The 23,170-nt window shown below is 44.0% G+C and overlaps 1 protein-coding gene across 1 annotated transcript in view; it reads right to left on the bottom strand.

Moving 5' to 3' along the window:
* Positions 1 to 419: 419 nt before the first annotated feature.
* Positions 420 to 23,170, bottom strand: part of LOC126184033 (glucose dehydrogenase [FAD, quinone]-like) — a 203,814-nt gene continuing 181,063 nt past the window's right edge. Inside the window, exons 6-8 of the mRNA XM_049926394.1 lie at positions 19,659 to 19,869; positions 11,368 to 11,654; positions 420 to 1,963 (exon numbers count right to left, since the gene is read on the bottom strand). Of these exons, the coding sequence (XP_049782351.1) occupies positions 1,178 to 1,963; positions 11,368 to 11,654; positions 19,659 to 19,869 (1,284 nt within the window). The 3' untranslated portion in view covers positions 420 to 1,177. The remainder of the gene's footprint in view (positions 1,964 to 11,367; positions 11,655 to 19,658; positions 19,870 to 23,170) is intronic.

Below are 23,170 nucleotides of genomic sequence, written 5' to 3'. Positions count from 1 at the left end.
GATTTTTAAAGACATTTCTGAGCTTCCTCTCATTTATTTACTAAAGGCATTCGGCTTTACGAAGTGATTCTTAATTTCATTTAGAGTATGTGGAAAAACATGTAGTTTTAATGGTATGCGTATTGCACTTCTGCTTTTTGCTTTTGATTACATCTGTGACATGAGATGAGTTGATAAATCCCAACTAATCTACTTCTAAATCTATTTTTTATCGATTTATGGTGGAGAAAATTGTGACAGCATCAGCTGTTGAATCTATAAGTAAGCATTTACACAATAGTGTATACATTTTGACGAAGTGCTTCAGATGGGTAAACAGAGCACACAGTCCGTAGGCCAAATAAAAAGAGCTGTAAGGTGTGACGGGGTCTCATTCTCTTTAGATCAAAAGAAATATGAAGAAATAGTGTTACAGACAACGAAGGTTTTCTTTATTGATTATCTTGGAGTAGAACATCAACTCATTATAGCCAAGTATACTATAAAATAAATATTTCGTATTTGGTTTTCCAGTAACATAAATAGTACATATCTTCATGGGAAAGACAGTGCATGGAAAAGTAAGAGATTCTCCATGCCAAAAGGAGTGGTTATGTCCTCCAGTTGGGATTCGGATAAGATTAAGGAGGCATAGACGGCCGTCTTGTAAACCGCTCCTACGAACATCGCTATCTCAAAATGTTTACGCAGAGAAGTCTGTAGAATCTGCTGTTGTTTTGGACCATTGTGTCAGAGACTGTATATGGTAAAAAGAATGAAGAGGACACGAGGAAGGGAATCGTACAGTCCAAGTAGTGTGACAACGCAATACGATATAGAGCCTGTGATCACGGCTCAACAGTAACTGTAATTAACAAAGAAACTCCAAAATTACGTTAAGTTACAGAGTAATTATACATTTTGAACAGTATTAAGAGTAACTTTCGGAACAAACGTAATCAACGCTACAGGAAACAACAAAACGTATACAATAAGCAGCGATTTGCATGTCGTTTTCCACTGTAACACTACGTTTCCTTGTGCAACAATGAGTAATTTTCCCACCATACAAAGGTACACCATTTCCGGCAGTACTGTCAGTGGCTTCACATCCTCTTTACTGGTTCTACATTGTAGACACAAAAGTTCCTATTTATAAGCTCTTCCGAAGATTATCCCAGTGCGTGACGCAACATGCCTAACCCTTCTGCGCCCACCACTGCTGGGAGCTACCACTGCCTCCCCAAGCAGACGGGTTGGCACTGTACCCTTGGAAGGGCGGAGTCCTGGTAGGATCCCAGTTGGACGATCCGGCCACCCTCAGATTGGAGTAGTTTCTGTCCTGCTTGGGCTCCGGTTTCCGGGGGAACTGGTACGGCGCCGGCGTCTGTTGCTGCGGGAAGTTGGCGTGGTGGAAGTGGTACTGCCCGTGACCCTGCGGGTTGTACGGGAAGGACCAGCCGCCCGGCTTGAACCCGGACGGCGGGTACGGCGCCGCGCCGGGCACCGGCTTGGGTGGGAAAGCCGGCGGCGACTTGGAGGTGGGGTACTTGTTCTGGAAGGGCGCCGTGGCGAGGCCGGGCTTGCCGGCGGCCGGGTAGGGGCGGCCCGTGCTGGTGCTGCTGCTGCCGGCGCCCACTCGGTTGCTGAGGTCCACCCCGCTGCGCCACTGGCGCTTGATGAAGTCGGCGGCGCGCTCGCCGATCATGATGCAGGGGCCGTTGGTGTTGCCCGAGACGACGCGCGGCATGATGGAGGCGTCTGCGACGCGCACGTTGCGCAGTCCGCGCACGCGCAGCTGCGGGTCCACGACGGCGTCGGGGTCGTCGGCGGCGCCCATGCGGCACGAGCCCGCCTGGTGGTTCTCCGGGCCCGTCTGCCGGCGCACCGCGCACTCCCAGTACTCGTCAGAGTCCCACGTGAAGGCCTCGCAGCCCTCCACCGGCGTCTTCACCACCTCCATACCGTATTTCTCGCGCAGCACCTGAGGAAGACAAACCGTTAGCGGTTAGAATGTGCATATTTATTAATTACGAGCAGTAACGAAATGCGGTAAGATCTGCAGCGGATAAGCACTTGGTGCAGGGAGTGGCAACTGACCCTTAACATAGACGAATGTAATGGATTGCGAATACATAGAAAGAAGGATCCTTTATTGTATGATTATACGACATCGGAACAGACACTGGTAGTAGTTACTTCTGTAAAATACCTGGGAGAATGGGTACGGAACGATTTGAAGAGGAATGATCCTACAAAATTAATTGTTGGTAAGGCTGGTGCCAGGTTGAGATGTCCATCAACAAAGAAAGTGGCTTACAAAACAGTCGTCCGACCTATACTTGAGTATTGCTCATCACAGTGGGATCGGGGTCGAGGAGACAGAGAAGATCCAAAGAAGAGCCGCACGTTTCCTCACAGGGTTATTTGGTAAGCGTGACAGCGTCATGGAGATGTTTGGCAAACGCAAGTGGCAGACTCTGCAAGACTCTGCATCGCGGTGTAGCTTGCTGTCCAGGTTTCGAGAGTGTGCGTTTCTGGATGAGGTATCGAATATATTACTTCCCCCTACTTATACCTCCCAAGGAGATCACGACTGTAGCATTAGAGAGATTCAAGCGCTCACGGAGGCTTTCCGGCAGTCGTTCTTCCCGCGAACCATACGCGACTGGAACAGGAAAGGGAGGCAGTGGCAGTGGTACGTAAAGTGCCCTCCGCCACACACCGTTGGGTGGCTTGCGTAGTATTAATGTAGATGTAAATGTAGGTTACAACGTACAGTTCAACCACATAACACCCTCCAAAAACCTATCAACTACACTGACGTAATGAAAACGTAACATCAGAAAATAATTAACGTGGAGTAATGAAATTTTGGGAATACATTTGTGTAGGTAACATATATATGATAAATATTCCAAGATCACAGGTTAAGATAAGCGCGAGATAAGCCATTGCAAATGTGAAATGCTGGTATATTAATAAGTGGTGTAGCCGTCAGAATGTTGAACACAGCTATGCAAATGAGCTCGCATTGTGTTTTACACTGCCGAATGTCAGTTTGGAGCACGGCGTTCCATGCCTGTTACATTTCCAGGGACAGTTAATGCCATTTGGGGATGACGTTAGAGTTGCCATCCGATGATGTCCCATATGTGCTCGACTGGAGACAGCTGGAGCTCGAGCAGACTAAGGCAACATGTCAGTACTCTGCAGAGCAAGTTGGGTTACAACAGTGGAATGTGGGCGAGCGTTATCCTCTTGGAAAACACCCCATGCAATGGTGTTCATGAATGGCAGCACGACAGGTCGAATCACCAGACTGACGAAATTTTCAGTCAGCGTGCGTGAGATAACCACGAGAATGCTCCTGCTGTCATACGAAATCACACTCCAGACCATAACTGCAGGTGGAGGTCCATTGCGTCTAGCACACGGACAGGTTGGCTGCAGACCCTGAACTGGTCTCATTATAACCAACACATGGCCATCACTGGCACCAAAGTAGAACCATCTTTCATCAGAAAACACAACAGATCACTATCCATTTGGCTCGCAGATGGCGGTGGTTTGGGGCCAGTGGAATGCACACTACAGAGCATCTGGCTTGGAGCTGTTCTTGAAGGAACCGATTTGAAACAGTTCCTTGTGTCTCTGTGTGCCAACTGCTGCTCAGACTACTGGTGCAGATGCAGTACGATGCACCAAATCCATATGCCGAACGTTATGGTCTTGGCACTCAGAAGCGCAGCAGTGGCCATCCATAGCACGGTCTTCTTACTAACATACGTTTTGTGACCACCGCTGCTAGCAACAGTGTGTAGTAGCAACATTCCTGCCAAGTCTGTTAGCAATATTGCGGAAGGAACATCCAGTTTCCCATGACTCTGCTACACTACTTCATTCAAATCAATGAGGTATTCATAACGGTGTGTTTGTCGCCTTAAAGCCATTCTTGACTAACATCGCCTCATGATCCTGATAGTTCCTTATGAGTCTAGCTCGAAATTTGAAAGCATCTTTCAGAGGTGGAAACACGTCTACCAACTTTAGTTTATATCTCAGAACTCCTCCTTGGTGTGTAACAACATGGAACACCTGCAGCCACCCTTTCGATGTTATATAGCTACAAGTTTCGGTGATTCAGTACACCATCTTCAGGCCTTAACTGACGCTGAAAAGTGAAACTCCAATCGTACACACTATCCCATCAGAGGCCAACATCTAAGATCTGTTTCCGCAGAATACTGTAACAGCGATGCTGTGTCTGCAACCATGAAGGACGGTAGTTGATGGTTGCAGACACAGCACCGCTGTTACAGTAGACTCCGGAAACCGGTTCTTAGACGTTGCCCACTGATGGGATCGGGTATACTACTGGTGTGTACTGAATCACCGGAACTGTTAGCTGTGTTGTGAATAACATCGAAGGGACGGTTGCAGGTGTTCCATTTTATTACATACGACCCTCAAACTTCAGTCAGAAGGATGGAGTCAGAGAAACATTTTTGGTGTTGTATTTTTTTCGTCACTGTGTTTAGTAGCTTCTACGTACACCCGGTGAGGACAGAGAAATACGAAACCAGAACACGAAATGCGTATGAATGATGAACGAGCGCTCCTCACTACAGTTCAACGCGTCTGGAAGACCACAAGTACGTTCCAAACAATGAATGTTATGCAGCAGTGACGGAACATTTCGTCACTGACTGACTTGCAATTACAAATAAACTAGCCTCGTGGTGCAATGATGATTTTCAATTTCTTTATTGCACAATCGATTTCGTGGTTACCAAACTACCTAATTTCATACTAACATTTTCTCGAGATTCCATCCACACCAACAGGGGGGCTGTTACATTGGCCTCTCAGTCGATTATGGTGCGTGAGCCCCAATTATATTTGCATGGAGACACTAGTGTAGGACACCCGACGCTCGCTGAGAAGATAACCACGTTTAAACAGATTGTATACAGTGTGTCTCTCCTAAGAGTCGTTAGGCGAATTTTCTCTGTAGATATTTGAAATTTTGTTGTTGTAATATATTTTTTTTAAAAACTTTAAAGTGGAATTTTACCTGACGATTCGACAGAGGGGCCTCAAATTAGTCTGGCGCGATATTCTTTTTATCTATATGTATCAATAGGTACAGTAAAACACGAAAAATAACCAGATAGTTGGCGTGGTAATCCTCCACAGCAAACACAGAAATATTTGATTTGTAAAGAAAAACCGCCTTTTCTACACTGCACTGAATTATATTTCTCCTAGACGCGTTACGTCTTTGTACTTTAAGGCATCTTCAGTGATATCTAGAATGATACAGTTTTGTTTGATATGTGTTATTTGTAGATGACAAAACAGGTCACGTTTATGCAAATAAGTGATTACTTACAGTTGTTCGCGTTTTTCGTTGGTAACTCTGTTTCCTCTCATCTGGTCACATGCTTAAGGTCTCACTACAACTTCATTTACGAAACATAAGCTTTTTGTACAATGTGCTTTACACCTGAGTTAACCCCAGGGTTATTTGAAGAGCTGACTGTTTGCACTAACTTACACTGGTAAAATTCTTTATCTCACAGTTATTTCTCTCTTTTGGCTAGGAGCATCTATTGACAATGTATGATTATTATTTGAGATGGTCCTGTATTTATTGTGTAGTCACTATCAATGTAAGTTCACTGCGTGCTGTTTTAATTCAAACCATGTGGGCACTGTTGTTCAAATTTTATTTACACGTTCTTTTACGGATCTAGCCTTACTAATCTCAACTTAAAATGAAACGTACGCTGCTAAAGGTTTCTCTTGTCTATGATACATTTATTCCTATCTATCAAATATGAGCTCTATTTGTAAATTTATCTGTATTATTTGTGCTGGCTTCGTCTAATTTATTTTGATACTGAGGGTTAATTCTACTGCTTTTCCTTGACATATTTATTTCACAGTCTTTTTATAGTGGGTCATTGCTTGTTACGATTTAAAGTAGGATTCGTTATTACTTAGAATTTGTTAATTCAAACTTTTTCTCTGTGTTCTAGTAATACATGAGTTCATACTGCATTTAGTTTAAATGAAACAGAACCACCAGACTAGGGTGAAACTCTAAGTAATGCTATGATTTAAAATCTCGTATTAAATTGTTCAGTTTCTAACTCTAAATCTGTATTGTTGCTTTCCAAGATCTTTTGAGTTTCTCAGACTTAAAATGTTAAAGACATAAGTAATAACAATTTCGGGCATCATTTAAAATAAGTTTCTTTTGAAACGTATTGTCGAAGAGCGTCCCGTTACAGTAAAAAAAAAATTTGGTATATAGACAGTTCATCCCTTCTGGGAATCGAAAATCTCGACAGGTTTTGCCTCTTATGGACATTGATGTCAACAAGGTATCGATCCAATGGACTCCAAGACTTTCGAGAATTTTTTTAATTTCAGTATCAATTGGGATAACAAATGACCAAAGATTTTTTTCCTGTGAATAATTGCAAATTTAAAATTTTCGTTTTTTTTCCTTTACTTGTACTGCGAAACCTTGGAATTTCATGATTCTACATCAGCTCTGTAGGTTTTAATGAGTGAGTTCGGGAGTATCAAAATCCGTGTAGTAAGTGGCAGTATCATATGACTATATGGAGTTTGAAGCTTAACGTTTCTAAACCACCAAAGGTCATAGACCTCAGTATGTGACAAATTTCAAAGTCCATCCCTGGTAACTGTTACCGAATAAATGAATACGCAGAAGCCGTGGGTTACAACTTGACCAGTAGGGGCTATTAATAGGACACGGGTACTGCGAAAGGTGAAGAAGAAACTAAACCGTTGCAGACATGTAAATAGCACCCTCCCCGCATATGCGATACATACCTGCAAGTAACAGATTCCGAAACGAAATTTTGAGATTGCTTGCTGTGATAAAGAGGCGCGATAGCATTGATTAGTTTAAAATTACTGACTTTTAAACAACAAGAAGGAAATATCTGAAATAACGAATATTTTTCGTTAATATTAAAAAACAAGATGAATGGTGAAAGTAGTCTTGAATGTTGTTGATTTTTACTATATTAAAAACTAGAGCTTAGCCTGGAACGTGTTACACGAAATTAGGCCTTTTGATCCTGGTGAGAAGACAGGTGACCAGTGTCTTGGACATACGCCACTTCATTCGAATCGATAACAAGTTTCGGCTTCTGTTTATTTGTGGTTACTGATTTCGCTTAAATCACCATCAGGCTCTATGCTTTGAGCTGTCTCGACTGGCAGCATTGGTGAATGGGTACCAAGAGAGATGCACAAAATATAAAACAAGCTGTGCGTAATAAACAGCTTATGCTCAGTATAGGGCTACCCTTAAACTGTAAGTTCATGGAAGGTGGCATGCTGATTGGGTATTCAAATGATTAGCTTTCTAGTACAATCACACAACATTTGGAGTAAGGACCTCTACATTCTATATTTATGGGTGTACTACGGAATGGATTTTCTTCATATGTCGAATTCGATGGTTGGTTATGTGCGAGAAGATCGTGCTGTGTCTCGCGTCAGCTGGAGAAGTGTCTACAAACACCTGTCAGAATTGGACAGCGACAGGTTTGTGGCCTGTCTACACTGCTGCGTGCCATTTCGCGATTTTGTTGCTCACGTTGTCCAAGATAACTTGACAGTCATGTAAATATGCAATCGATGCGATGCGTTCAGCAGGGCCATACTCGAAGCCACGCAGGACCTCAGCGGCCCAGAGCGACTGGGGCAAGAGAGGACACACATACTCGTATTTCTGGGTCTGCCGTGAAGAGACATACAGCCACGTCACATGACTCACATCAAGAAAAGGACTCGTTCGCACAAGACAGCTATCCGCATGAACAGTGCTGTGTGTGGACCACCACAGACTACCAGCACGGGTACCATTAATGGCGGCTCCCCTTGACGCAACAACAGAAAAAGATGTACAAACAGTGGCGCATGTCAATGACAACACAGAGCACGGAAGTGGTTCAAAATCGTCTTTTCAAACACATACAGTATACATGAGGCACGTATCCCAATGTGGAGGCTCCGAGGAGAGCGAACGACGTCAGATCGTATCCGTCGTTGTCATACACTGCCAGCACCTGGCGCCGTGATGAAGGTTGCCATTGAGTACACAGAACGTTCATCTTCGGTTCGCACAGCCGGCAGTTTCGACTGTAGCCATTGCGTTTACGATGTATTTAAGGCCAGGGGCGTGGCGTGTCTTCGAGGACTTCATGAAGTTATCTTTCAACAGTTCCACTTCAAAAAAAGGATTAAAGCAGTCTTTAACGCAGTAAAATATTTATTTGCTCTAGTAACTGGCTTCGGACCGAATGTGACTGCCTTCAGACCTATTATATCACGAAAGTAGTCAATGGAGATGGACTGAGCAGGTGTCGTGGGCTCACGAATGTTAGCTGCTTCTCCATGGAGCCACGACACATGCTCTGCTCACCGCAACCGCCTACCATTATGGTATAAATGGCCTAAAGTTGGTCAGATGCATACCAAAACCGGTTACCTTGCAAATAATTTTTAATGCTGTCAACACTGTTTTTAATCAGCCTTTTAAAAGTGTTTTAGCTACACCACTGATTCTCTCCACGAGAAAAGTTCTCAAAAATTACTAATTCCACTTCAGTCTTCGTCATTCTTGCGTTTTACCACACTGGAAGCATCTGCGTAATCTACCTTCTCTGCTATGTCATGATGTATTGTTGCGCTACGCTGCCATCAACACTCTGATTTTTCGTTTAGTGGCAAATGACTATCTAGATAGAACACAGGTTTGTTCTAAATTGTCAGGTATCTCCACACTTGTGTGCATCTTCGGCCACCGCTGTACAAGCAGCATGTGCGTCTGGTACTGGGTGTCTGGTCTCATCAACATAGACCAGTCCACTATCGCAGCTAAATTGGTATTTTCCGGACTTGTTAAGTTTGTCTTTCGAGTCTTCAACGAAAATCAGCATGTCTTATTTTTTGTTGTTGTTCTAGTGTGCATGAAAGTGGAAATTCATCTACTCAAATTATAGTGCAACAGAAGATACCACAAGATGGAGTTCGATTTCCTTATCTCGACTGACTTATCTGTGATAGCGAGGACGTAGAGGCAGAATCACCAGCAGAACTGGGAAAGTCAGCAGTCTTCGAACGAATGTGGTACATATGGAAATTTATATGTCCACAAAGCTTCAGCTGTACTCCTCTAGCACCCTACCTACAGTCAAATGGGCATTTGGGACCTGAAAAATTACAGAAAGAACGGCATAAAAGCTCAGTGCCTTTGGCCAACGATTCTTCTGGCGAGTTTTGATGATCAGCTATCGCGAGCACGTTTCAAACGATGGTGATGAGAAGAAGTCGCCTAAACAACGTGCACAAAAACGTTACTGACTGAAGACTGGACTTGGAGAGCATGTTCTAGGCAGGAAACATGGAAGAACCCCAAATCAGAACTATTGTGTAAAACATAGGATGGATAGGGAAATGCAGCAAGAAAACTTAACATGGAAGAATCCCCAGGTCAGCACTGTTGTGGAAACCAATGTATGGATACGGAAGTAGAGGAAAACTTCGTTATATGGAACGACCCCCACTGCTGTGGTAACCAAAGGATGGATACAGAAGTAGAGGAAGACATCGTGATGAACTTTGACAAAGGGTCTGTAATGCATGGACATGAACTGGGAGGAATATGAAAACCTGGGAGCTGATCTAACTTCGCTGGAGGAACTTGTTGCCCCGTATAGTGCGTAGTACTGGACAAACTAAGTATTAAGCGCAGTAGATGGGTAATTTTTCGGTTGTGTCAGTGCTATACTGGACGCATTAGATATCCTTGGAAGCCACAGGTTGTGTGGTGACTATTTTATTTAATGACACGCTTCGATTGATACATCATCAAATCAGTCAAGTTTAAGGAGAATACATTATGCATACGTAAGGAGCCAAGTACCTTATCCATACCTATGTATGATGTGTTCTCCTTAACGTTAATTAATGTGATGTTGTGTAAATCTAAACTCGTTATTAAAGAAAGTAGTCACTACACAGCCTATGTCGTCCATGAATTGTTTATAGAGTTCCTTAATAGCACGTTCAAATGACATAAAATGGGGGCATATCTCTACCTCGTTATTGTAGTAGATGAATTTGTTTCCTCCTCAGTATAGAATTTTGATTACTATAGCACTAACGCCACGTACGTATGGTATGCTAGCAATTTCCACACATTTAGAGGTAAAAGTAACCGACTGGGATAGCCGTGCATCTTAAAGCGCCACTTCCGGCACTGAGAGATGCACCGGCTCCACATCGAGTCGTCCTGGCAGACTGACGACGTGAGCTTGAGTGCTGGCCAGCCTAGATGTCGTTTTTACACGGTTTGCCATATCCCACTAGCTGAATTCGGACTGGAACCAAGTTTTCACAAACTTCCATAAAAATAATACTTCTCGCCTATAGCTAGGCTACACATATTTCCTACTTGTGGTGGTGGTGGTGGCATGGGGGAAACGAGGTGGCGACAGGAAGGGCATCACGTCACCTCTTCAATTAACCAGGCGTTATCCGTAAATCACTACTCAGACCCTGCGCTGATGCGGGACGAAGGCACAAGCAAAAGAGGAAGCACATTCCGGCAGATGAGGTAGACCTGTGGCGACTGAGGCGGTCGCGGGGCTGACAATCAGCTGACGGAACGCAAGTGTCAACGAGGTTCGCGTGCCGGCAGCGAGGAGCGCTGACATGTACTTACTCCTTGCCGCGGCGCGCGAGCGTTCCATGACTATTAAACGATGTGCTAAGTTATAATTACGGCATTGCCGCAGTGGATACACCGGTTCCCGTGAGATCAACGAAGTTAAGCGCTGTCGGGCGTGGTCGGCACTTGGATGGGTGACCATCCAGTCCGCCATGCGCTGTTGCCATTTATCGAGGTGCAGTCAGCCTCGTGATGCCAATTGAGGTGCTACTCGAGCGAATAGTAGCGGCTTCGGTCAAGAATACCATCATAACGACCGGGAGAGCGGTGTGCTGACCCCACGCCTCTCCTATCCGCATCCGCCCTTGAGGATGACACGGCGGTCGGATGGTACCGGTAGGCCACTAGTGGCCTGAAGACGGAGTGCTACGTTATAATTTCCGTTGTTGATTTCACAGGACGTTTCTGGAGAGTTCTACCCAAGTTTTCTGTAATATTCCATTGGTTATTATTGTGTAACCACTGCCTGTGTTATGTGTTCTTTCCTGAGTGATCTTCAATAAAAACATGTTAAACATAGAAGACGTACCTCTTACACAATAAGAACGCGATAGTTAGTCGCGAGCCTAACGCACAGTGGGAACGCGACAGACCCGTGAACTCACCTTGGAGGAGGCGAGCTTCATGCCAGCTCGGATGGCCGCAATGAGGGTGCGGACGTCGTTCGGGTGGTCCAGGTAGTTGGCGTAGATGAGCGGCGGCTGCAGCGGGTCTGCGGAGCGCAGCTTGATCTGGCCGCGGCTCTCGGGGTGCAGCACCACCGGCGAGATGGACACGTGGCGCGGCATCGGCGTCTCCGAGGCCCTGTCGCCCACTTCCCCGGTGCGCGCGCAGTTGGCCAGGTAGCCGGCGAAGAACAGCTGCACGTCCGGGTCAGCCGCGGGCCCGCTGTCTGCAGCAACAAGGCGTGCTCCGTCACTTCCCTCACTGTCCTACCCTCTGCACGAGACGGAATTATAACGCGACCACGCGTAGATCCGTGGAGAGCCGTCAGCTGCCACACGACTCACAATGCACGGCGACTTTAGGATTTCTACAGAAATATAGCTTACGAAGATTTACCTTACTTAAAGCGACGTTTCTAACTTCTATCCTGCCAATCTTCTTCCGATAGCTCCGTGTATACAGTAGTTCCCTCAACGTTGTCCTCGGCCTCCCTCGGCTCCTTCTCCCTAGTGGAGACCAGCTGAGAAAACATAGCGGCTGTCGTTGCTACTCCATCCAACAATACCATCTCAGTACTGGAGCGTTAATCCTATTTGAGAGTGGTTCGATCGCAGCCATCTCCACTATTACATATTCATTCCTCAGTAGATTCAAGTGTGTCGCTCTCATGCTTCGCCATAATACATCCATTTCGACAGCCTCAATTTTCCCCCTTTGTCTCTCGTTCAGAGCCCAACACTCATTAACCGTAAATCCGAATGCTTTCAATCACTGATAGTAGCTCTACTTTCTTTGTTCGTCTGGGTACGTGTCGACTCCAAAAGATACCATTTAATGCTTCCCTCGCTCGACTTATTCTGTGGGGTACGACCACTTCACACTGACCAATCTTATGAATTAGTGAAGCCCAATACTTGAACACTACCACGAATCTTCCCGGGAGAAACTCAAAATTCAAATCCTCACCTTGCCCACTCCCAACAAGAAGATATTCTGTTTTATTCATACTGATTGTTAGTCCCCATTGTTTATAAGCATCTTTTAATTTCTCTCTCGATACATCGCATCATTCTTATCCCGAACAGTAAGTACTTGAGCATCGACAAACAGTAATTAATGTAAGTGTTCATGCTGCACTGCTACACCCTGATTTATTCACTGTCTGCTCCATCAACCAAGAACAGCTTCTAAATACAACTTAAATAAGGTTGGTGCCACAGAACATTCTTGTCTCAATCTTTTACTTGTTTTGAAACTTTTCGGTGTCTTACCACTAATCTTCACAGCTACGTCGTATCGGTGGTACGTCCCATTCACCAGCTCTATTAATGCACAGTCCACTCAAACGTTTCCAGTGCCATCCATAGTACCTTCCTTGGCATAGAATCATAGACCTTTTCTAAATCAACGAACAAAGAATGGAGATGTTAAATTTTAGCGATCATTTTCTGATACATCCAGCGCACAGTAAAGCTGTTACAATATAGCTATTCCCAGCAATGAAACCTGACTGTTGCTGAGATACAATGACAATGACAAGCTTTTCATGTCTTGTACTATGCTGCTGAAACCTACTCACAGAAACCAATACACTTATTCCCCTGTAATTAATCGGATCTCTACTACTCCATTTCTTATACATGACAGTAATATACAGGGTGAGTCACCTAACATTACCGCTGGATGTATTTCGTAAACCACATCAAATACTGACGAATCGATTCCATAGACCGAACCTGAGGAGAGGGGCTAGTGCAATTGGTTAATACAAACCATATAAAAATGAACGGAAGTATCTTTTTTAACACAAACCTACGTTTTTTTAAATGGAACCCCGTTAATTTTGTTAGCACATCTGAACATATGAACAAATAAGTAATCAGTGCCGTTTGTTGCATTGTAAAATGTTAATTACATCCGGAGATATTGTAACCTACAGTTGACGCTTGAGTACCACTCCGCTGTTCCATCGTGTGTATCGGAGAGCATCGAATTACGTAGGGATCCAAAGGGAACGGTGATAGACCTTAGGTACAGAAGAGACTGGAACAGCACATTACGTCCACATGCCAACACCTTTTTATTGGTCTTTTTCACTGACGCACATGTACATTACCATGAGGGGTGAGGTACACGTACACACGTGGTTTCCGTTTTCAATTACGGAGTGGAATAGAGTGTGTCCCGACATGTCAGGCCAATAGATGTTCAATGTGGTGGCCATCATTTGCTGCACACAATTGCAATCTCTACGTAATGAATGTCGTACACGCCGCAGTACATCTGGTGTAATGTCGCCGCAGGCTGCCACAATACGTTGTTTCATATCCTCTGGGATTGTAGGCACATCACGGTACACATTCTCCTTTAACGTACCCCATTCTTCTTTAACGTACCCCACAGAAAGAAGTCCAGAGGTGTAAGATCAGGGGAATGGGCTGGCCAATTTATGCGTCCTCCACGTCCTATGAAACGCCCGTCGAACATCCTGTCAAGGGACAGCCTAGTGTTAATTGCGGAACGTGCAGGTGCACCATCATGCTGATACCACATCAGTCGACGCGTTTCCAGTGGGACATTTTCGAGCAACGTTGGCAGATCACTCTGTAGAAACGCGATGTATGTTGCGGCTGTATGGGCATGTCCCTGCAGATGCGGCTCGCCGACCGTGGCCCGTGTTTGTTGCAACACGCAACTGAACGTCGTAGGTTTCAAGCGTCGACTGTAGGTTACAATATCTCCGGATGTAACTAACATTTTACAATGCAACAAACGGCACTGATTACGTATTTGTTTATATGTTCAGATGTGCTAGCAAAACTAACGTGGTTCCATTTAAAAAAACGTAGGTTTGTGTTAAAAAACATACTTCCGTGCATTTTTGTATGGTTTGTATTAACCAATTACACTAGCCCCTCTGCTCACGTTCGGTCTGTGGAATCGGTTCGTCAGTATTTGATGTGGTTTTCGAAATATATCCAGCGGTAACGTTAGGTGACTCACCCTGTATAAATTCCATTCTTGGGGTACTTCATCTCCTTGAGCCACTTTATTAAAAATGATTACGAGCGCCGCTACTACTTTAGGTCTTCCGTAATTCAATAATTCCATATACCTCAAAGACCGGCTGCCTTTCCATTTTTTGATTTTTAAAGCGTCTGATAAGCTTCGTAGTCAGCCACCTCTTTTACAGAATAGATCTCCGTTTCATTCAGCTCTTATCAAAACTTTCCTATGCTATAAATGAAGATCTTTAAAATGTGTCTTCTATTCCTAAAAGCAGCACTTACAGTTTCCTTACGAAAATTTGATTTACATTCCTTTTTTTCCTTATTCGCGTAGGATTTAAGTTAATAATAACCGGCTGTACTCCAATGTTACAACAACGAGACGCACTTTATACGTCCTGCTTAGAGCTGTCATTACACAGCAGAAACGTATCACCCATCAAGTTGACTTAAATATGGAGCCCTGTCACACTCTACGTGCCTTTGCGGCAGTACCACGTATACCAGGACAATCAAGGACCGTTTCTTTCCTTTCGCTGTGACAACAATTATTGACAGTGTAAAGCCTATGAATTAACAATTTGTCTGAATATACCACAAGCTATTTTAAACATAATGCTTCACATTTTCGTAAAAAGTCTAACACAGTATGCCTTTTCTGAAGCAATGATACTTCTTCCGAGCCTGATAGTTCGCGTTCTTCTGCCACCTTTTAGAAGTAAATCACATAGAGCCATATTTCTATGAAATCAGTGAAAGAATAGTGTAGATCGCGATGGTACTTTATTAAAATGAACGGTTTCGGCCTATACTTGGGTCATCTTCAGACAGCACCATCAGCTGAAGTTGACGATGCAGAGAACAACCAGTTGATCTCAGTCGCTGAACCTGCAGTTTATCGTGCTGTCTGAAGACGGCCTAAGTATAGGACGAAACCGGTTATTTCGATAAATTACCATCGCGCACTAGACTGTTTTTTCACTTATTTTATATAGATTTTATATAAATTACAAGATCGCTGCTTCCCAGAAATATTACCGTAAGTTTAGAACCATATTTCCTCAGAGTATCGTTACTAGCTTTGAAGGCCAGTCGTGTGCGATAAAAGCTGTAAAATTTTCTCAAACCTGGTATTTTTACAGTACAATCAGTTAACGAGATAATCTGTTTTACAGTCTTCTGACCTACTGTTTGTGAGCTTCAGAAAAGTAGCGGTAGCTTGATAAGTACTGGTCTGTGTGAAAAAAATGGTGGATAATTTTGTTATTCCTTTCAGGGTTACGTCCATGTCGTCTGATTTTCCGTACGCGACGAATATTCACAGGACCATGGGATAATTTTTGCACCTCAAACAACTTTTGGCTCATAGATGTTTTCAATATATTTTGAGCTAGGCTAATAGTCATTAGGAGCTCATGAAACAAAGACAAATGCGATTTCGCAGCTTCATTAATCACCGAGATACAGTCACCAGCTCTATTTCTGTTTTATGTAGGTATGGTAATTTTTTTACCGAACCAGCTGAACTATGTTAGACAAATTGAATGATAACTCTTTTGGAGGAATGAAAGAAGTTCACGATGTAAAAGTATATTGATTGTGATTGCTGCTCTTATGGCCGTTTGAAAGGCGGAGCACCGGATGCTTAGTCAACTTACTGTGCAACTAGCGCACCGGAATAAGCGATATGAGATTCTTACGTCACTCTGGATGAAACTTGAAGAATAGAATAAATTAACAGACTGCAGACGTTTCCAAACACCGAACAGCAGCACAGAAATCCCCACATTTAATATATTTTTCCTTTTTCCTCCGTAATTTCTTTTCAGAGGTACGGTAGATCTGTATTTTTTCAGAAGCATTACAGGAGCTGTTGAACGAGCTGGACGATCGATTGTGCTTAGAACATGAGTTGACAGTAAACCAAAGATATATGAACTTGTTTCGAATAGCAGAAATGAGATTGGCACCAAATTTACCATCAGAAATTTGGAAAATTTAGTGTAAGAAGTGAATGAACTCTGCTACCACGGAAGCTAAATAACGGATGACCGGTAAATCGAGTTTGATGTGGGCTAACACAGTCAGAGAATGCATTCCTCTATAACCTACGTTCACTACAACAGAACATAGGCCTGAATCCACTGAGGAGGGACGTTATGGGAACGTACGTTACAACACTGTATGAATCACAAGCCATAGAAAAACCGAGAAAGAAGAGAATAGAAGCGCTTGGGATGAGGTGTTACAGCACGATGCTGAAAATCAACTGGATTCATAACGTAAGAAATGAGAAAATTTTCCTCATAATCGGTGACAAAATAAATTTTATAAAATGCTCGTGGTCTCACGGTAGCGTTCTCGCTTCCCGAGCACGGGGTCCCGGGTTCGATTCCCGGCGGGGTCAGGGATTTTTCCTGCCTCGAGATGACTGGGTGTTGTTGTGTCGTCTTCATCATCATCATTCATCCTCATTACGGTCGGAGAAAGGCAATGGCAAACCACCTCCACCAAGACCTTGCCTAGTAAGGAGGCGCGGGTTTCCCGCGCCGCTCCCCTACGCTCTGTAAAGGAGTATGGGACTCATCATCATCATCATCATAGTCAAAATCTGACCAAAAAAATGGATAGAGTGATAGAACATGCATTAAGACATTAGGCAAGAGGCTCCATGCTACTACTCTCAGATGAAGGTAATGGCATTCGCTGAGGACCGCGTCAAATAAATCAGAAAAATAGTGCCCAACAAAAAATAAAAACGGAAATTAGCCTCACACGAATCTGCTATTCTTGTATAAAAAGCTATAGCTCAAATAAAAAGAAGAAAAACTGTGATTTATAAAGTTACGAAATCCATTTGTCCTCGTCACTAAAGAAGAAAATACAATCAGCCGTATTTTTTTATTTTTTTTTCGAACGGTTTATTCTCAGTAAGCATTTTCTGACGGAGACCTGACGCCAGACATTAGCGACAGTTTCTCGCAAAAATTTTAAATTTTGTTTTGTGGATAAATACATCGAAACATAGAGGTTTGCTGCACTGGTACGATACATTCTGAATCATCAGCTTGGACTGACGATACTCCCAAAACTGCCTACGGTGTAATAAATGGTTCAAATGGCTCTGAGCACTATGCGACTTAACTTCTGAGGTCATCAGTCGCCTAGAACTTAGAACTAATTAAACCTAACTAACCTAAGGACATCACACACATCCATGCCCGATGCAGGATTCGAACCTGCGAACGTAGCGGTCACTCGGCTCCAGACTGTAGCGCCCAGAACCGCACGGCCACTCCGGCCGGACGGGGGAATAAATAATTCATTCAAAAAATACATGTTGTTGGATGCTTCTCTTCAGTGACGGCCGTTGTTTTGGTATTCGTCTAGGATAAAAGACATTACAGATATCTTAAACAAATGAATAATTACTCGAGAGGAAGAATTTCGACGGCTCACCTGTATATATGGCTGTTCATCATAACCAGTTTAAATAACATTTGGTCAAGAAGCAATATAAGAAATAAATCAGGAAAATTTTGTGTAGCCACTAGGTGGACATTAAGCAGCATGACTGTCTTTCTTGTAACTTTGTTCGTCACGAAGATATGAACAGCAGTACGGCTTTTATTAAATATCAACCGACACAGATTATTTGGAAATTCCCTTTACGAGCTTCTAGGGGAGCGAGTACATAATATTCTGAATAGGAACCCCTCTCCGTAAACGTACCGTTTTCGTGCTACAGCCGTTTGAAAACATATTTGCTAAGCAGATATGCAATAGGAGGAGGGTGGTTACGTCGGATCGGATAACTCATCTATCCTACCACTTTAATCTAGATCGAGACTCATTTATGTGTCTGTGTCAGAGCCACTAGGTTTAGTACAAGTTCGCAGAATACATTGACATGAGACTTTTCTGAACGGCGAATCTCACGGTAGTGCGAATTCTGCTCGTCGCCTTTATCGATATCGTTTTCCACAACGTCCGACTCCATCATATACCCTTTTTGACAAAATTACGCAACTGTTCGAGAAAGGGTACCTCCACCGTTATCAGGCGTGAGTGTTGTGTTCCTAGTAGACACACCGCATACCCGAATTGGAAGAGGCCGAGTTGCATCAGGTTGAAGTGACCTTGGTCAATGACTACACGAGCAATTTCTTCGTCTATTAACGAGTGAAATTTTAAAACAAGTGATACACTGGGTCATGTCTAATCAATTATTTGTAAAAGTGGTGGCGTTACCAACATATTTTCAAGCGGATCTAGCGCGGAAATGGAACGTTTCTGGACATCGGTTCTAATTCGAAATATTATATACTCACTCCCCACTTTTCTCAAAAACATATCACAATGTGTAGTTCACTTAAACATGACGTTATTAAAAACATAACACAAAACTGACTGAGTCTGCTGCACTGGCACACAGTGTAAGTACACGATAACATAACTCGTCCACTGATTGGAAATGACATAGGCTGATGGAAACACGGAGAAAACGCCGCTCTCTGCGGTGTTCCTCTGCATGAATATCATTACTCCCGCTTTCAGTCACAATAAAATAAAAGTAATGATAACGCACTAACTAAAGACTTCCTTTATACAACACGTCGTTTAAAAGTAATACAGCAGTATGCGCATTGCAGTTACTATTCTGATAACTTACGAAGTCCGTAAATGAGGATCATTTCTGCCTTCTCTTCCTTTGCGTACATTGCCCTTAGCTATTCCTTCATCTCAAGAGGTGACTGAGCAACTGGTATGCATTTTCCTTGTGCTCCATTTTTTTCCTGTCAACACCAGCAAGTGGACGAGTGGCGTAACCCCAGGTACCTGCACTATGTATTGGGGTAGAGGAGTCAAACTCAGTCTTGTGTAATCTTTTCAGTAACATCATGTTTACATGAATGATACACTGTGATACGCTTTACACTAGTCTTCAGGTGAGGTAGATTAAAGAAAAGTATGGGATTCAATTTGACTGCTCTTCGTATCTTTATAACGAACAAACTTACAAGAAAGGCAGTCGTGCTGGTTATTGTCCTCCTGGTAAATAGACGAAGTTTCATGATGCTTGTTTTATTCTACTTCTGGGCTGAAAATTATTCAGGGTAGTCAAGATAAATGGAGAACCAGTATAGTACCCACAGTTTCAGCAACGCAGTGCAAATCGCAGCGGTGATGAGAAGAATTTCGCGGAGGTGTGGCTGACTTACTGGGCCCCGGCGGGGAGAGGCCCGAGTAGAGCTTGGCGGTGACCTGCGAGAGCCCGGTGCTGGAGAGCGGCCCGCTGCGGCTCGTCATGTACTCGACGGCGGCCGCCCAGTCCAGGTCGCGCTGGTCCGTCTCGTTGTGCAGCTCCGTGTCCAGGAAGAACGCCACGTGGTTGTGCAGGTTGCGCCCCACGCCGGGCAGGTCGTGCACCACCTGCAACGACGCAAGCTTTTGGTTCTCGTCTGGCGGATGGCGATTTAGGGGCGCGGAGATACTCGACATCTCAACAAAACGAAAATTTTTTATCTGCAGTGTTTGTCTGAAACATCAAGTAAATCGACTACTAAGTAAGTAGGGGTAATACACGAAGGTGAGCCATTAGACAGGATAAAAAAGGAAACACGAGGCGCATCCATAAATTAAGATTCCCTGACGTCGTAAACAGATGAAAAGTATAATTTAATTGATAAATTTATTGGAATAGATAGAGGAAGTGTTGAACTATTTCTCGTCACCGGAATTCAAGCATTCTTATACCGTGGAACCAACTTCTGTACCCCTGTCTCATAGCAATCTCACACAGTGGATTCAAACCACGACCTCTCTATCAGTCTGAAAACGTTGACTCCGAACGGCCAGGAATTCGTTATCTTTCCGGAACACATGGAAGCCACTGGAAGCGAGGTCAAGGACGTAGGGCGGATGGTCAAACTTCCCAGCCGAACGTTCGCAGGAGCTCTGTTGTCCGGCGAGGTGTGCGTGGCCGAGTGCTATCGTCCAGCAACACAACTTCCCGTGCCGGTTTTTCTGAATGACTCGTCGCAATTACCACATTGTTTAGTTGCAGGAAAGTGAAATCAGTTGCCATGTGCTTTGTTTTGTGTTCTGTGGTCAGTTGTTTTGGCACTAACCTGGCGCGCAGTTCCCAGAACAATAGGTGCTCCATCACAGTTTAATGCAACAAGGAGCGGCACATCTGCGGGAACTGGCTGCTGATTTTCCTGACTATGAAGCGACAACTCTCCAAAACGCGTTCCCGCACAGGCTCCACGACGTGGCCTGTAATTGTGGATGGGTTCCCGCTGCGATTCTCACAGTGAAAATTTTGGTGACGTGACCAGCGATACGCCATTTGCTTGCTCATGACGTTAGGCCTATAGACTTGTCAGATGACGAATTTCAGTCGGCACTGTGCTGCTTCCATTCAAAAACGTCATAACAGACCGCACTTTGTACGCGGGGGGAGCTGGAATAGCAGCCACCATTTTCAACCGCTGCTACGAAGCTACTATGAGACCTCGGGAAGTTCCGTTAGAGTAATGACGTATCACGGCGCATGCGCTATCACGTAGACACAGTCACTTCACGCAGCTGCTGGGCAAGTGGGAAACTTTCTTTATGGACGCGCCTGGTATGTATGCGGAATAGCGCTCTACAGAACGAAAATGGCTCTAAGCACATCTGAGGTCATCAGTCCCCTTGAACTTAGAACTACTTAAACCTAACTAACCTAAGGACATCACACACATCCATGCCCGAGGCAGGATTCGAACCTGCGCCCGTAGCGGTCGCGCGGTTCCAAACTGAAGCGCCTAGAACCACGCGGCCACACCGGCCGGTTCCCTACAGAACAGAACAAGTGTCAGTGGGAGGACATGGCTCAGATGCTCATGCTGATTGGTGTACCAATAGTAATCAAACAAAGTGAAAGAAAGTTCGTACATAGTCCCATGCAGCACAGTGCGTGGCTAAGTTAGTATGCTGCGTATTATCTAGCAAAAGCACACCAATATCCGTCCGCCGTTGTTTTCTTCTGTCATAAGACTTCTTTGATGCAGTTCCGCATACTAGTCTACACTCTGGAAGCCTCTCCATCCCTGAATAACTACTGCGACCTACAGCCGTTTTACGGTGCCTTCTATAATGAAGCCATACAGCAGAGCTGCAGTTCTTCGGGAAACGTAACGATTGTTGTCCATTTTCTTTCAGCGCTTCCTGGTAGTAAGGAAATGTCAGCTAATACTGCAAGGTCATATATAAAAGGAACAAGCCATCTATAAATGAGGCATGTCAGTCCTTTAGAATGTGCTCAGCAGCATCGTTTAGCAACGCGAGAAGCCAGCAAAGAAATAACAACGCTCTTGATTTCGTCCGATCATCTTTGTCATTTTGTAACTACACCAACACTTACCGGCTACCGCGCGGCGTGGCCGCGCGGTTTGAGGCGCCATGCACGGATTGCGCGGCCGCTCCCGCCGGAGGTTCGAGTCCTCCCTCGGGCATAGGTGTGCGTGTACGTGTTCTTTTAAGTTGTAGTTTCAGTAATGTGTAAGTCTAGGGACCGATGACCTCAGCAGTTTGGTCCCTTAGGAATTCACACACATTTTAACATTTGAACTTACAGGCTTAGTTCGGATTAATGTTGTTTCTGTTATCGGACACGAGCTACATCCAATTCGCTGCACGCGGTAGCAAGACTCCATCTTCTCCTACATTCAACTTTCTCCCTCAGTTTATTATTGCGTGCATTTGAAAATGGTAATGCAGTAAGGGACCGATTCAGGTCGTTGGATAGTGTTTTCGTATTCAAATCGCCAGCAGCTCCGCGTAATGAATAACATCCCACTCTTCAACACTTGCAGCCGCCTGATTCCCCGTCACTCTCTTACTTCCTGCCATGGGCCCACAAGGAACGTAATGTAATGTAATTGTCTAAAAGGGACCAGCAAACTGTCAACGCCGATTTTGTTACTTGACTGACAGCTGATAAAAGCTATAAACCTTAACAGCCGTTCTAGAAACACGCCAGATCTGTCACTTTCTTACATAGGCTGAAACACAAAACGGTGTGCAAATCAAACGTGGTACAACGGAAATCACGAAAAATGTGGTTCTGTAGAAGAATTTTAAAAAAGTCCGTCTGGATCGCATCTAATATATATTTTTTTCTGGTAACTAGTCTCAGTCAAACATGACCATTTACAGCCCACTAACTCCGTTTCATTGAAACCGGTTTCCAAATTAGATAAATATTATCATCTTATTTATGGATTCTTCTGTGGCTTCTTGATAGAAGAATTCCTTATTGAAGGTTGAATAACACTTAGCATTTTTTTGTTCTACTATTTTTTATTTGTATGAACCAGTTTTCGACTTATTAGCCCATCTTCAGATAACTACTGGCTATTGTTTACAAGGAGCTTGAGTTCAATAGCCAGTAGTTATCTGAAGATGGCCTAATAAGCCGGAAACTAGTTCATACAAATAAACGTCAGTAGAACAAAAAACCGCCTAAGGGTTATTCAACCCTCACTAATTAGCGATCTTAACTGTTTTTGTTATACAGATGGGAAGATCGCTGTCGTTGCAGAATGACTTGAAAAGCTATCGAAAAATGTGAGAAAGTTATTGGACAAACATATTACAAAATAAACAGGGACTAAAAAGTATAGTCGAAGAGGTATAGACTATATGTGGAAGTCCCTTAATAATACAAAAGGACAGTAGCTGGGAC

The sequence above is a fragment of the Schistocerca cancellata genome, chromosome 1, assembly GCF_023864275.1.
Source record: "Schistocerca cancellata isolate TAMUIC-IGC-003103 chromosome 1, iqSchCanc2.1, whole genome shotgun sequence".
NCBI lineage: Eukaryota > Metazoa > Arthropoda > Insecta > Orthoptera > Acrididae > Schistocerca > Schistocerca cancellata.
This window is presented reverse-complemented; position numbering and strand designations above follow the sequence as displayed.